General features: G+C 41.3%; 1 protein-coding gene across 5 annotated transcripts in view; it reads left to right on the top strand.

Moving 5' to 3' along the window:
* Window positions 1-16,091, top strand: part of MYLK (myosin light chain kinase) — a 199,216-nt gene that overhangs the window by 37,557 nt on the left and 145,568 nt on the right. For all 5 annotated transcript variants that reach the window (XM_081935683.1, XM_081935685.1, XM_081935684.1 and 2 more), the window contains one exon: window positions 13,885-14,054. In XM_081935683.1, coding sequence (XP_081791809.1) covers window positions 13,893-14,054 — 162 coding nt within the window. In that variant the 5' untranslated portion in view covers window positions 13,885-13,892. Of the gene's footprint in view, window positions 1-13,884; window positions 14,055-16,091 lie in introns of those variants that run through there.

The following is a 16,091-nucleotide window of genomic DNA, read 5'->3' as shown; positions in this document are numbered from 1 at the left end:
TGCTTCTGTTTTCCACTGTGGAAAAGAAATGAGCTTTCAAGTACAGATGGTTATGCTTAAGCTACATATTAAACATATCCTGTTGATAAGAAGAGCTCAGCTATTTAACTTCTTAGCTTAGGTGAGTGGAATCTTTTTGAGGAGTTGGAAGCAACTTAGCCAAGATGCCTCAGAGGTAGTTTGGTAGTTTTTCACAGAGCATGGACTGGTTTTTTTTTTTTGCAGGGAGTGTGGCAGTACAAAGCTGGAAATAATTTTTGTGAAAATCTCTTATATTTTCTGTGAAAATGAGTTTGATTTTTGTATATTTTCATATATGTGAGTATTTTCCAGAAGTTACAAATAAGATTCATCCAAGAAAGAAGATATTGGTATGATTTCACTATGTGAAATGATTTTAGGTAGGTGATGCATTACTCTAGGCTGGGAGCCAAACGAGGTATACTTTATTCCTTCCTGATGATTCAGTTAATGGTTTTCCAGGTCCAGGAAAGGTATAATCTGCTTAATATTGTTTTATTAGAGAAGCCAAACAACATAGTAAGCTATAAATCATAGTTCAGAGCATTATAAAGTCTGCTTATATGATGGTTTTGATCAATATCTTAAAAGACCAACAAAGAGTTAAATTTAGTTAAATTCAGCAATGCTAAATCTACATAAATATTTAAAGAAAACCAGTTTTATGAAGTACAAGAGGGCAGAAGAAACTGTTTGGATTTTTTTGTATAATATAGTATATTCAATCTTGCCATGGGGGTCTCTCCAAGTGAATCTAATGTACTGGAAGATACAGAAAGAAGTATTATTTTTAAACAAACAAAATGAGGCCCAGATGTTTTGTATTTGCAGGTGCCCTATGAACAAGAGATTTGTGTACATTTATCCTGTGCAATAAATTCTTTGAAATAAGGGATTAAAACATTAATATGTTTGATGCCTAACTAAAAGAGAGTTTGGTTTTCTGCATAGTAGGACAGATTTGATTCCAGAAACAAAGAAGAAAGCTAAGATGGAATTTGGAATTTATCCATACAAATGTTATATGCCATGCTGGACGAATCAGTTGAGGCTTTGTTGGCACGCCTAGAGCGAAAGGGGGGTAGAGATAAGGATTTGGGATTTATTTATTAGGGCTATCTCCAGTTATGGATTATGATTAGACATGACAGGTTTGGCTTGTTTCAGTACTTCTGGGCCTTTTAACTGTCCGGTAAAAAAGTATTCTGATGAAAATAGCTGCATGTGCCAACATTTTTCTCTTTACATACCTATTAAAGAAAAAGGATTTTTGTATATATGATCTGGAAATTCTATAATATGATAGATTCCTTCTTGGCATCAGAAGTATTTCATTGTAATCAGAATTATTTCCATTTGTATCTACGGAAGTATATAGAGAACATTTTCTGCCTTTTTTATTTGTGCATGAGGAAACCTCTCCGTTCAATTAGTTTTAGTCTGATTCTACATGCTCTTTATAATTTTTAAAATATGCTTAGCTTTTAGTATTTTATGTATCAGAATGTAAACACTCCGGTGCTCATTTCATTTATTGTAGCAATTTGTGCAATTTTTGAGGATTGTTTTTGGAACTAGGCAGGTAATTCATAATTTACAGATCTTTTTTCATGCCTTTCCTAGTTTTCTACTATACTGTAGTCATCGGACCATTTTAACTATTTGCAGTATTGAGTGTTATCATTGCCTAAATGAAATTTGGGAGTTTTGGGTGAATCTCTTCTAAAACCTTCACAGGAGAGTGTTTATATTATCAAAATATTAATTAATATTAACAATTAATCAGTGGAACAGCTTGCCTCCAGAAGTTGTGAATGCCCCAACACTGGAAGTCTTTAAGAAGATGTTGGATAGCTCTTTGTCTGAAATGGTATAGGGTTTTCTGCCTAGGCAGGGGGTTGGACTAGAAGACCTCCAAGGTCCCTTCCAACTCTGCTATTGTATTGTATTGTATTGTAAAATACATTCTTGCCATGACAAATTTCTACTGTATGCCCCACATGGTTATTGTCTTTGTCTCCTTAGCTTTCCCTATAGTCAAATGATTTACAGAGTATCAGAATATAGATTTATATTTGGGCTCATAAAACTTCAAAGGAAAAGGAAAATCCCAAGTATTTTTATTTTTCCCTACCACCTGAAGTTTTATGGTAGAGCCATAAAAGTCCACATTGACTTGCTGCTTTCAGTTACTTACATTCTGTTAACCTTACCAAAATACTTTCAAGATTCTCTCAGGAGCAGGCAGTTATTATCAGAATATAACCAGGTCTAATGATGACTGAACCCAAGAATTCTTCAGTGATTAATTCTGTTTATACTTCTCATTACTTCTATTTATTCCCATCCATTCTTATTATTCCTCTTTGGTTAGAAACCAGTTTTGAAATATATGAGGAATCTAAAGTCTGCCACTAATGAACACGTTCAGTATGCAGAAAGTACATTTTCATAATCTTTGATGGATACTGCTTTCTTTTAATTGGGAATAATGGGTCTCTAAGACACAGAATTTTGATTTGGAAAAAAAATAATCTGTGGGCAAACCCTCAGAGTTGGGCGCTGCAGGTAGTCCTCGATTTAAGACAGTTCATTTAGTGGTTGTTCGACGTTACAACAACACTGAAAAAAAGTGACTTATGTCCAGTGAAAGTGACTTTCACACTTATGATCAAAATTCAGATATTTGGCAACTGACTCATATTTATGGCCATTGCAGTATTTTAGGGCCATGTGATCCCCTTTTGCAACCTTGTGACAAGCAAAGTCAAATGAGGAAGCCAGATTCACTTAATAACCGGATTACTAACTTACCAACTGCAGTGATTCACTTAACAACTATGGCAAGAACGGTCATAAAATAGGACAAAACTCACTTAAGAAATGTCTCACATAGAAATTTTGGGCTCAGTTGTGGATCAGTCAGGGACTTCCTGTAGTCTTTTCATTTATTTACTAGCTGATGACCCATGTACTGCCTGGGTATTTTTTCATTCTAATCCCCTGTGCGCATGACCCCCCCTAGGGCCTGTTTTGGGCCTAGTAGGCCTCCCTGCAGCCTCATGTGAAGCAAAATTAGCTGCAGGAGGATTGCACCCCATTTTTGGTCTAGTATGCTTCCCTGCAGCCAAAATGGGCTGCAGGGGGCTTGCACCGTACCACCCTGCGTTCCCCCTGCCCCCCCCCAGTGCATGCATGGCAGAGACCCAAATATCAACTGGCCGGAAGAAGGCGTGCTCACATGCGTGGTGCAGCTGAGATAGGCTCTGTGCAAACTGTGTGCCAGGACACACACATACACACACAAACACCCCGAGAGGTGTTAGGGGTGTCTTACTCCCATAGTATTTTCTTCCACAGCATATGTCATCTGCGTACCAAGTTTGGTTGGAATTGCTTGAGGCATTCCAGAGTTATGCCGGAACAAATAAACATACATACATACATACATACATACATACATACATACATACATACATACATACATACATACATACTTTTTAGATAGATGATAGATAGATAGATATAGATAGATAGATAGATAGATAGATAGATGATAGATAGATAGATAGATGATAGATAGATAGATAGATAGATAGATAGATAGATAGATAGATGATAGATAGATAGATGATAGATAGATGATAGATAGATAGATAGATAGATAGATAGATAGATAGATGATAGATAGATAGATAGATAGATAGATAGATAGATAGATAGATAGATAGATAGATAGATAGATAGATGATAGAAAGAAATATTTTTTAAAAGCATCAGCATGTGGAAAACCACATAGTTACTTCATAAATGACAATTCTGTCCATTACAGAGATTTAAAATGAATCTGCATTTAGCAGCAATCCAGTAAAGCTACAAATTATATATCTGTTATTTTATATAACAGTGTTCCAATCTCTGAGGGGCTGACATAAAGAAGAGGGGGTCAATCTATTCTCCAAAGCACCTTTTTATCAGTAAAAAGCTAGTGTTGTCCAACATTCAAGTCTCAAAAGAAGAAACCTGTTCATGTTGTTCCTCAACAGTCTGCTTCTCACATCTTTCCTGTGATGTTATTGGAAACATCTGGATTAGTTTTTGTTGTTTTACGCCCATCAGGAAGATGCGCTTTACTAAAATCCTGACCATTCATGAAAATAATGTTTAGCAGCCTGAAGGAAAATGAAGAATGTAAAGCAGATTAAAAATTGTTATTGGTGGAATGTGAAACGGAGTAATAATTAGTTCCATATAGTTTTTAAAAGTAAACATCTTGTACAACTTAATTTATTGAAGTAGAGACATGGAGAGCAAATAGATAATGGCAGTTTGCTACGCAAAATAAATTAATCGATGAAGGTCTACCATGCTAGCTTAATCCTAAAATTTATTCTGAATGCATCCTTTTCAATTACACAATACTGCATTTACGAAAGTATTATTCAATGCTGAATTTTTGAAAAGTCCAGGTTCTTCATTTTTTTTTAGAGAATCTGTTTGCAATTTTTTTCTCTTATCTTCAGGAATAAAATAAGTTTACAACAAATCGGTTGTGCTGATCAGCGTTTGTTTTCCCACCAGAGGAAATGCTTGCTGTACCTTCTTCCTCCCAGTTCCTGCTTAGTGTTTCAGGCATCACTTAAAAACCTCTTCCCACACAGCTCCTCAACCTTTCCAATTCAATAGCATGCTGCTGTGATCTTTTCAATTGGGAAAAGCACACAAATTCAGTTTGCCTTCAATGCTGCTTTCATCAAGTTTGCTAAAATGTTGTCTTCAGAAGGTCTGCTCTGATAAAGGAGTTTCACCAACAGCTTTGGAATTTTCTGGAAATCCTCAGTCCTTGTATTAAACTAACCAAATGTGATCTTCTTTAATTTCTCTGATTTGGGTCAGAAATAGGTGATACTCACTGCTGAAGGCAGAATAATAAAAGTTAGATTAAATACTTTCTTCCATTAAGGCAGTGCTTCTCAAATAGTGGGGCGGGCCCCCCAGGGGGGGCGCGAGGCTCCGTAAAAGGGGGCGCGAGGCTCCGTAAAGGGGGGCTCAGCTCAAATTATTTTATATATTTTTGTTTTGCAGGTTAAAGTTTTTTTTAATATTGTGTTCCTTTAAATCCTGTGCTCCTTTTAATCTTTTCTGCTACAGTTAATAAAGCTATTCTTTGTTGTAAATTGATCCACATTTCTTTCTTTTTTTATTCTCTTATACGTTAATAAGGATACAGTGTTATGCAGAGGTGTACTTATAACAATTTTATAGACAAATGATACTATTTACAGTTGCGCGGGGGGCGCGAAATGTTTTCTTCTTCCTAGGGGGGGCATGACAGAAAATAATTGAGAAGCACTGCATTAAGGCAAGATGTTTATATCCAGAACCTATATACAATCCAATACATACAGATAATTCACATATTTGGATCCGTGATGATTATTTCTTTGTACCACCCCTATAGTGATGCATGGTGCTAGATCAACACCAATCATACTTACACAAACAAAATTCTCCATTATAAAACAAGCACAAAAACAAATGTTAAAAGGCAAGCTATTGGGCGGTTTCTAAATGTGATAAATAAATAACTAAAACACAATATTTCATTATGTTGAGCTGTGCTTCGTATAAAGATCCCCAGATTATATGAAGGGATGTTGGAAATATTCAAGATAAAATCCAGGACAGGAAATTCTGTACATGTGAAACATTTAAAAGTAGAAATTGTGAATAACAGCGACCAGATTTATTGATGCTCCCATTTTTACTGTCTCGTGTGGAAACATTGTTAGAACTGAGATTGTTTATTAAAAATATTCAGTATTCTTTGCAACTTATTTTTGAATATTTCCAAATCTTTCTATAGCAATATTTTAAGAATAAAAGAAAAGCTCCTTTCTTGCATATGCTCACTCAAAGCTGTTAAATTGATGATGAAAAATCCCATGAACAAGGATCAGTAAAGAAGAACAGTAAAGAAGGGAAACTAAACTACCCTTTAAACTGAGTTTTAAAAGGTGGTGCAGATTATCCTTGTCAGTAGCTGAGTATCTTACCCAGTATATTTAAATCTGTTATGAATGTATGCATTGCTTATGTATTTACTTATTTATGCATTTATTTATGTGGTTTTCTGCATTGATAGTACCATGCTCTCTTTCTCTTTAATCACACACACACAAATACAGTAACACAATCCAATCAACAATGTACAGCTCATAATATACTAAATAGTGAACATATTATACAAAAGAAAAAGTAGGATCAGATATTGTACAAAAACAGACAAAAACCACATCAAACAAAACACTCCTTGCATTTTAATCCAAGACCTGGGAGAACAACCAGATATTCAAGCTTTCTAGGTGGGAGGCACATAGATTTTCAAGGTGATCTCACTCCAGAGGGCAGATGCCACAAAAGAGAAGGCATACTTTCAACATCCCAACAAATAGCACTGCTTAATCGAAGGAATTTGGAGCACATCAATCTTGTTGGCTTATAGTGACTGGGAAGTTATCATGGTCCCTTATATAGCCTTGACCTGTGCCATATTGGGCTATATAAATGTTAACCAGTACCTAGAGTCATAAGTGGAAACATACTAGCAACCAGTTTTGTTCTCAAAGCACAGGTGTCACATAGGAATGTGACACTGCCCATGAGGTATGCATATCACTGCCTGCAGTGCTGCATGCTGAACCATCCAAGTAGTTTTCAAAGGTACCACCGTGTGCATCATATTGCAGTAGTCAAGCTGTAATATGACTAAGACATCAGTGACTACTTTCTAGTGACTGTTTTGAGGTGGGGGTTAAATGATATAATAGACTTTTTAGGGTTGGCAGAACTTCAGGAAAACTTAACGTGGCATGTTTCCTTCAGTATTTTACTCTCGTTTAGTTTAGTTTCAACAAAATTAAATGCCATCTTCAGTGTAAATTAAAACTATAAAACTAAAACACAAACACACATCCTTCACATTCTATACAAGAATTCTATACTCATCCCCTTACTTGTAAAACTATTGAGTATTTGTATTTTCACCCTTCATAATGTAATGCATTATTGGATTGAGATATGTCATCCTTCAAGATATTTTTTCAGTTCAGGGCCTTAAGACATTAGGCACTTATTACTGCATTACAGGTTCATAGATGATGTATCCTGTTTAGGCATGCACATTGCTTTTGTGCTGTTATTGTTTTTAATTAATGGTAAGATGAGTGGAAGGAAGAAATCTCTTACTTAGAATGCAATGGTGTCATGGAAAACTGGGAAATGAATCCTGGATCCCTTTTCATCCTTGCCAATAGGCTCTAAACCAGATGTTCTCTTCCATTTTTTTACATCTAGCTTTAAATATGTTTGTCTTCCTAATATCTGCTAGGTAATAGCTTAGCATGAAACATCTTTAGTTACAGAATCTTAATGTTCCTATATGCCAGTAGCATGGAGAAAAGCCTGAAGAATTGTAGCAGTAATTGTATGAAGGTATCATTAATTCAGGTAGATACAGAAGATAACATTACTCACACACAAAGCTAGTCTTCTGATTCCATGATTTGGCAGGTTGGAGTTTGTTTCATATGTGGTAGTCACTGGAAAGTGGAAGCCACCTTTCAGTTTAGTAAAATGAACATGGATTGCCCAGTTTCAAAAGATAGTCCCAACATTTGAATGTACCGTAACTTTCGGAGTATAAGAAGCACTGGAGTATAAGACACACCAAGATTTTGAAGAAGCAAATTTAAAAAAAAGTTTTTTTATTTATTTATTTCTTTCTTTCTTAGATTTTTAGACCGCCCCTCTCCCAAAAAGGGACTCGGGGCGGTGTACAGTCAATATAATAAAATCATTCATAATAATTAAATACATTTAAACTACATTTAAGATACATTTGGAGGGGGAAATAGGCTGTACTAAGAAATAAATAATTCTAATCTTAAAACATCACAATTAAAACCCCAAACCCTAAAATAAAATAAATCCCTGGGAGGTAAAACTAAGAAAGTGCCAGGCCAGCTGATTGAAACAGGTGAGTCTTTAACTTTTGCCGGAAGGAACGGAGGTCGGTGGTAGTTCGAATGTCTGGGGGGAGGTCATTCCAGAGGGTTGGGCCCATCACAGAGAAGGATCTACTCCTAGGTGTCGCCCGCTGGCATTGACTAGCAGACGGCACCAGGAGGAGCCCCTCTCTGTGTGAGCGGATAGGTCGCAGGGACGTGTGTGGTAGGATGCGATCCTGCAGGTAACTAGGTCCTCTGCCATGGAGCGCTTTAAAGATGGTGATCAATACCTTGAAACGCACCCGAAAGGCCACAGGTAGCCAGTGCAGCTCGCGCAGGAGAGGTGTTACGTGGGAGTAACGTGTACTTCCCATAATAACCCGCGCGGCTGCGTTCTGAACTAGCTGCAGTCTCCGGATGCGTCCCAAGGGAAGCCCCATGTAGAGGGCATTGCAGTAGTCCAGGCGAGACGTCACCAGCGCATGAGTGACCGTGCGCAGGGCACTCCGGTCCAGTAGGGGGCGCAATTGGCGCACCAGGCGAACCTGGTGGAACGCCCCCCTTGCCACGGCTGCCACATGGTCCTCCATTGATAGCCGGGCATCAAGGAGGACGCCCAAATTGCGCGCCCGCTCCACAGGGGACAATTGTTCGCCCCCTATGGCCAGCGATGGAGTCAGCTGGCTGAACCGAGGTGCCGGTAACCACAGCCACTCGGTCTTGGAGGGGTTGAGTTTGAGTCTGTTGTCCCCCATCCAGACCCCGACGGCTTCCAAACACCGGGACATCACTTCGGCAGCCTCGTTGGGGTGGTTTGGGGTTGAAATATACAGCTGAGTATCATCAGCGTAAAGATGGTACTCAACCCCAAAACCACGGATGATCTCACCCAGCGGCTTCACATATGCGTTGAACAGGAGAGGCGAGAGGACCGACCCCTGTGGCACCCCACAAGTGAGTGGCCTCAGGGACGATCTCTGCCCCCCTGTCAACACACATTGCTTCCGGTCGGAGAGGTAGGAGCCGAACCACCGCAAAACGGTGCCTCCGACTCCCATCCCCTCCAACCGGCGCAATAGGATACCATGGTCGATGGTATCAAAAGCCGCCGAGAGGTCTAATAGGACCAGGATAGAGGAGCAACCCCTATCTCTGGCCCTCCAGAGATCATCAACCAAAGCGACCAAGGCTGTCTCAGTGCTGTGCCCGGGTCGGAAGCCAGACTGGCGTGGGTCTAGATAGTCGGATTCGTCTAGGTGTCGTGGGAGCTGCTGCGCCACCAAATTCTCGACAACCTTCGCCAAGAAGGGGAGGTTGGAGACTGGACGATAGTTAGCTAGCTCCATTGGGTCGAGCGCAGGCCTCTTGAGCAAGGGTCTCACCACCGCCTCTTTCAAGGCGGTTGGTAAGTATCCCTCACTCAGTGAGGCGCTCACCAGGCCCAGGAGCCAGCCTCGTGTCACCTCCCAGGCTGCCAGTACCAGCCAGGAGGGGCACGGGTCCGTTAAACAAGTGGTGGGTCGCAGCCGTCCACGCAGCCTGTCCAAATCCTCGGGGGCAACAGAGTCAAACTCCTCCCAGAATGGTCTCTCAAGACTCGCTGTTGGCGGCTCGTCTGGTCCACTGACGGAGGTCCACCCGCTCCGGATCTGATCGATTTTGTCCTGAAGATATTCCCCAAACTCCTCTGCTCTACCCTGTAAGGGTGTCTCCCGCGCCCCCTGCGATAAAAGGGAGCGAGTCACCCTAAACAGGGCGGCAGGGCGGTTATCCGCGGACGCAATAAGAGCAGCACAATGTCTATGTTTGGCCGCTCTTATTGCCACAAGGTAAGTCCGCAAATAGGCTCTTACCTGTGTTCGGTCAGATTCGGAGCGCGAGTATCTCCACCTGCTCTCTAGACGTCTCCTGTGGCGCTTCATCACCCTGAGCTCCTCAGTAAACCAAGGAGCCCGGGTGGGTCGATGCCGCAGGAGAGGTCGCAAAGGCGCAACCCGGTCCAAGGCTCCAGTCGTCGCCCTATTCCAGGCAGTCACTAGGTCCTCGGAACGGGAGCGGGACAAGGCTACAGGTATTGGCCCAAGCTCCGTCAGGAATCTATCAGATTCCATCAGGTGCCTGGGGCGGTACCAGTTTATAGAGTCTGGTTCCGCCTCCTCGCGGTGGGGGATAGCGCCAGGGAAGTCCAGCCGGAGGGATGAGTGGTCTGACCATGACGGGCGTGATAACTAAATCCCCTATTCCCAGATCACTCGTCCACTGTTCAGATACAAAAATGAGGTCCAGTGTGTGGCCCCCTTCGTGAGTGGGGCCCTGCACTAATTGGGTCAGGTCCATGGCCGTCATGGAAGCCATGAACTCCCGAGCCACCTCGGAAGCCGCTCCCGTTGACGGCAAGTTGAAGTCCCCCATGACCAAAAGTCTGGGAGTCTCAACTGCCGTCGCTGAGATTAGCTCGAGGAGCTCGGGCAGGGCTGCTGATGCATAGCGAGGAGCCAAGTATACAATCAGCAAGCCCCACTGCCTCCCTGGGCCCCAGCTCACACCAAGGGACTCACACCCGGGTATCTGAGGAACAGTGAACTCCCTCGGCTCTAAACATTCCCGCATAACCACCGCCACCCCACCACCCTTACCCAGGGCCCGAGGCTGATGGAATGCTCGAAAACCCGGTGGGCACATTTCCACGAGGGGTAAACCACCCTCGTGGCCCAACCAGGTCTCCGTTATCCCTGCAAGGTCTAGCTCCCCCTCTGAGATCAACTCATTAATGAGGGGGGCCTTGTTGGTGACAGACCTTGCATTGCAAAGCATCAGCCGCAGGCCCTGGCTCTGTAGCACCTGTCCACCTAGACTGCAGGGGTTGGTACAAGCGACCGGGCACTCTGCAAACCTCCCAAAAATGGCCCATTTTTCGTGAAAATGTGCTTTTTGTCAAAAAGGCATGCATAGCCTTTAGGAGGCTTATAGAGTGCTCCTGGTGGCTGGGGTGGGCAAAAACGAGCAAAATACAGTCCATTTTTGCTCATTTTTGCCCTCCCCAGTCCCCAGGAACACTCTGGAAGCCTCCTAAAGGTTATGCATGGCCATTTTTGCAAAGGGGTGGGGTTTCGAAGGCCAAAAATGCAGTATTAGAGGCTTTACACGTAGGGCATCCTGGAATTGTCAGGATGAAGTCTTTGGCTAGGAGTTACGTGTGGTGGCCTAACATGGACAGGGAGATTGAAGAATGGGTGGTTACCTGCACACCGTGCCAGGAGTCCACACCAGCTCCCCGAGAGGCGCCTGCTAAGGAGTGGGAGTGACCTTAAGCACCGTGGTCTAGGGTAAACATTGACTTTGCTGGCCCAGTTCATGGACAGACATTTCTCGTAGTTGTGGACGCCTACTCGAAATGGTTAGAGGTAGTCTTGATGACCTCCACTATGGCAGAAGTAGCCATCAAGGTGCTATGGAGACTTTTCTGATGACCTCCACTATGGCAGAAGTAGTCATCAAGGTGCTATGGAGACTTTTCTCCATGCACGGCCTGCCCAACGTCTTGGTCTCTGACAACGGGCCCCAATTCACAGCCATGCAATTCGAGACCTTCTTAGCAGCACAGGGAATCAGACATGCCCTGGTCGTGCCATTCCATCTGACCTCCAATGGTCAGGTGGAGAGAATGGTGAGATCTGCAAAAGAGACCCTCTCTAGGATAGGCCCGGGAGATTGGCAAACACGGTTGACCACTATTTGCTAATTCAGCACATCACACCCAGTGCCACTACAGGGAGAAGCCCCTCCAAGCTTCTCATGGGTCGCCAGCTAAGATCCCACTTAGACCGGCTACACCCCAATTATTCTGCCTCAATCCCCCCAGAGTCCACAAGCAAGATTTGGACATTTAGCGTAGGGGATTTGGTATACGCCCACAACTACGCCGGGGGAACTGTGGATTCCTGCCACAGTGATAGGCATCACCGGCCCTCGCTCTTACCTCCTAGAGCTCGAGGACGGTAGGAATTGGAGAAGGCATATTGACCAACTCCATGGATGCCTCTCCAACTCCACTCTTAGACAACCAGAGGTTACTCCTGCACAAGTTAGCCAAAGCTCTACCCAAACGGAACAAACACTCACTCCTTCCACGGCCAGCTCAAGCCCGAGGGTACCGGGAAATTTATCTGGTTATGTTGCAGGCCCGTAGCAAGCTCCAAGCGAACCGGCTCTAGAAGCTCCAGCTGATGCCTGTGAAAGTTTCCAGGAGCTTCCAAGTGGAGCTGCGGAGCAAACAGGTCTGTCCGACCTGTCCAAGGAAACCCCTCCTACTGAACTGCGCAGATCTGGGAGAGCTACCCCAAAGCCCGCCTACCTGTGTGACTACATAACAAGTAGGATTGTTCCATCCAAAAGTGGAGGGGTGTTAGATACTTGTTCTAACTACAGTGATTTCCACCAAGGTCCTCTGTTCCGGCAGGAACAGAGGTTTAATCCTATTGGTCAAAGGGTCTGACAGCTCCCTATAAAAGGGCTGCTGTCAGACTCAACCTTCACTGGATTGTTCTCACCTGTTGTACTTAATAAAGAGCTGTTGTTACCGTTAAGCCTGTGTGTGCCTATCCCTTATCCAATCTAACAGTAAATGAAGCATTTTCTCAAACATTTAAAAGGTTGCGAGTATTTACTCTTAATAAATGGTAGAGTATGAACTACGAAATAATTTTCAGCTAGGTCACAATTAATACAAATTCAAATAATGTAATATTCAATTTAGTACAAATTGATAGCAGGTTGTGTTTAATGCAACCAAAAATCCAATTAATGTGATGCTAGTACAGGTGCAGTTATGGTTGGTATTTTAGAAACTGCTAATGTTGTGTGCAACAGGGAGAAAAGGAAGATTCCAGTTTTTCCCCTGGCCGGGTGGTGGTAATAACCCAAACATGACTACCATTTTCTCCCACTCACTTGTGAGCAGAGACAAAATGGCAGCCACGAAGCAAACTGCTTCATTTTACCGACTTAACACAGTCCGTACAATTCTGAAAAAGCTTTTGCAGTACCATGCAGACCTTGCTAAGGCAGCAAAATGAAGCAGTTTGTCCCTTGGCCACGCAATGGAAACCTGAATGTGTCCACCATCTGTAGGCAGGATAAAATGGTGGCCACTTCTGGAACTGCGCCTTGCGGTTGCACAGAAAAGCAATTCATTCCAGCATTCTAGGAGACTCGGGAGCCCTTCAAAAGGTAAATGAGGAGGAGGTTGTTTGGCCTGGTAGGATAAGAATCAGGCCTAAGGCTGGAGAGACCCAGTGGGAGTGGGAAAAGACCCATGGGAGGAAGCCAAGGTCTGAGAAGTGGAGCACAGGGTATCTTGGAATGGGGGGGGGGGCTTAGAAGGGCAGGGGGGTGATGTCCTGTGCTAGGCCTCCAAGGGCCTCCCTCACCCCTGAGGTACCCTGAACCCCCTTAATGACCAGGCATTAATTTAACAATTCATTGGGGCAAGCAGGGGTGGGGGCTTATTAGATGAAATGTTCCACCTAATGACCATTGCAACATGAAAGTGTAATGGGCAGGCTCCATTGTGGTCATATCTCAAGGACTGCCTATATTTTACTATTGGACTTTATCTAGTCATAAATTAGTGACTTCAGTTCCCACTTAAATAAATGGAACTTTATTTGTAAATATTGTATGCTCATGGGTGTCTTCTCTGAAGAAAGTCTCATCACATTCAGAGGGGGTATACTTTTAACTACGTCAATAATAGTTCGCAGATTTAAGTGACTTGATTGTCTTTCTAATAGTGCTTATTAAGTTCTTTTTAAAAGCATCTTGTTCTTTTTTTTCTCTCTTAATGTTTCTGAAGGTCTTAGCATGGGGGATGTCAAACTGGTATCGACTCAGATCTCCAAAGCGACCTTAACTTTGAACCACTCTTCTTTAAGAACTCCCACTGCAACAGAAGCACCAGCGTTTATTCTATCTCCACGAAATATCCAGGTGCCAATCGGAGGCACAGCAAAATTTGAAGGACAGGTAACCAGAGCTATACTATACAATAGTACAGTCTGTTCTCTGATAGTCTGAAGGGAGTGGAGAAAGTGTGTGTCTATGTGTTTTTAATGTATGAAAGTAATCTCTATGTGCCAGGAGTCTACACTAAACTAAATGCAAATAATGGCAATAACAACATCACCTTTAATGCCTATAAAAGTACACATTTCTCTTACTCTGTGTGCAAGAGTAAGAGGAATGTGTACTTTTATAGGCATTAAAGGTGGTGTTGTTATTGTCATTATTTGCATTTGGTTTAGTGTAGACTCCTGGCAACTTCCTGAACTAGATGCTGCACTTTTCTTGGCAATAAAATGTGTTTGCCATTGCCTTATTTTGGGGGTTTGAGACAGTGACTGGCCCAAAATCACCTAACTGGCTTCATACCTATGGGCAGAAGATACATTTCTACCATAGTGCCTTAACCATTACATTAAACTGGTTCTTTTATTGTGAATTAATCATTATTAATTCTGTTATTGTAAATTTCATTTTTATTCTGTCCTGATTCTATTCTTTTTGCAAGGCATGATTTTTGTTTTATTTAATTTTAGTTTATCTATTTTTCCTTTTTCATGTATGCATGAGGGATTTTAGGACAACACAATTATTTTGGCTTTATAATAAACAATTTTTTCTTAATAAACAAAAACTTTTTGCGTTTTCTGAATTTGTTTAAGCACCATCAGACATTTATAGTTCTCTCATTCTTTCTCGGTTATCTGTAAGCCATAAATGAATGTTAAGTTAGATTTTTGCCACAGACATAAATTTCTTTGGCTATTAATGTTATTTGCCTTCATCACATAATATAAATATTAAGAATATTGAACTATTCTTGAATTAAAACTATTTTTTTTTACAAATAATGGCTAGAAAATAATTTTTCTTCAAATAACTTTTTCCACTGGAATTTATCTAATCAGAAAGAATAAATTCCTTGATATTTCAAGACAGAAAATAAGGATAATATTGTGAAGATCATATGTTCTCATTTTAGAAGTATCTAGTAAGAATATTTCACAAAGAAAAGTTTTATTCTTTTCTAACTATATAAAAAGCTTGTAAAGCACTTTGGATGAAAAAGAATGGTGGAGCTTTAGAAAATTACATAAATTCATAGCAAGTACTGTAAAGTAGGAAAAATATTTAATTACATTTGGGGAAAAGGTCAACATCTTTCTGAATAAATTCATTTTTGTTTTAAACTAAATCAAAAGTGTATAGTGCTTCTTTCTAGGTTACTCATAAAAATTGGCTACGGAAGTGCTAAAATACAAAATGAAGCATATAAAGAAAATATGAATGTCTATAAATGAATATTTTTAAAGAAAAGTGCTTTGAATTCATAAAAAATAATTGAAGTTATATGTATGGAATAGGATGTAGTAGCCTTTCCCTACACGTTTGCACGTTTCTAGAAATACTGTACTATTGAATCTGAATGTGTCACAATTGGCCTTAAATGAATCTTTTCTGTCTCTAAAAAATTAACACCCTGGTTAAAATTAAATAGCAAGAGGAGATTTGCTAGAGGCGTTTAGTTTTTCTGAATTTTCTTAAACTTGGGTTCCTAGACTTGAGTTCTTCCTTCTAACTGTGAAGAAGGAAAAAAACAAAATCTGGTGCAGTCTTTGAGGATGTAGGAAAGAATCTATCCAGACTTCTGAGTGCAGTGGCTATGTAGAGTAGGAATTCAACTGGCATTTTATATTGTACATCCTCAAGCTTTATCAGGTTTCCAAACTTAGCTTTCTAAGTTTGTAAAAAAAACTATTTTTTTTAAAAAAGTAAACAACTAAGTTTTTAAGTTTTCCTACCGTCTGACCTAAGCATGGTAAATCAAATTACCTGCTACAATGTCCTACCTGTCAATGACTACTTCAGCTTCAACTGCAATAATACACGAGCAAACAATAGATACAAACTCAAGGTAAACCACTCAAACTCAATTGCAGGAAATACGACTTCAGCAACAGAGTGGTCAATGCCTGGAATGCACTACCTGACACTGTGGTT

The sequence above is a fragment of the Natrix helvetica genome (assembly GCF_964273705.1).
Source record: "Natrix helvetica genome assembly, chromosome: 1".
Classification (NCBI taxonomy): Eukaryota; Metazoa; Chordata; class Lepidosauria; order Squamata; family Natricidae; genus Natrix; species Natrix helvetica.
The sequence above is the reverse complement of the archived record's forward strand: the minus strand, read 5'-3'. Positions and strand labels throughout refer to the sequence as shown.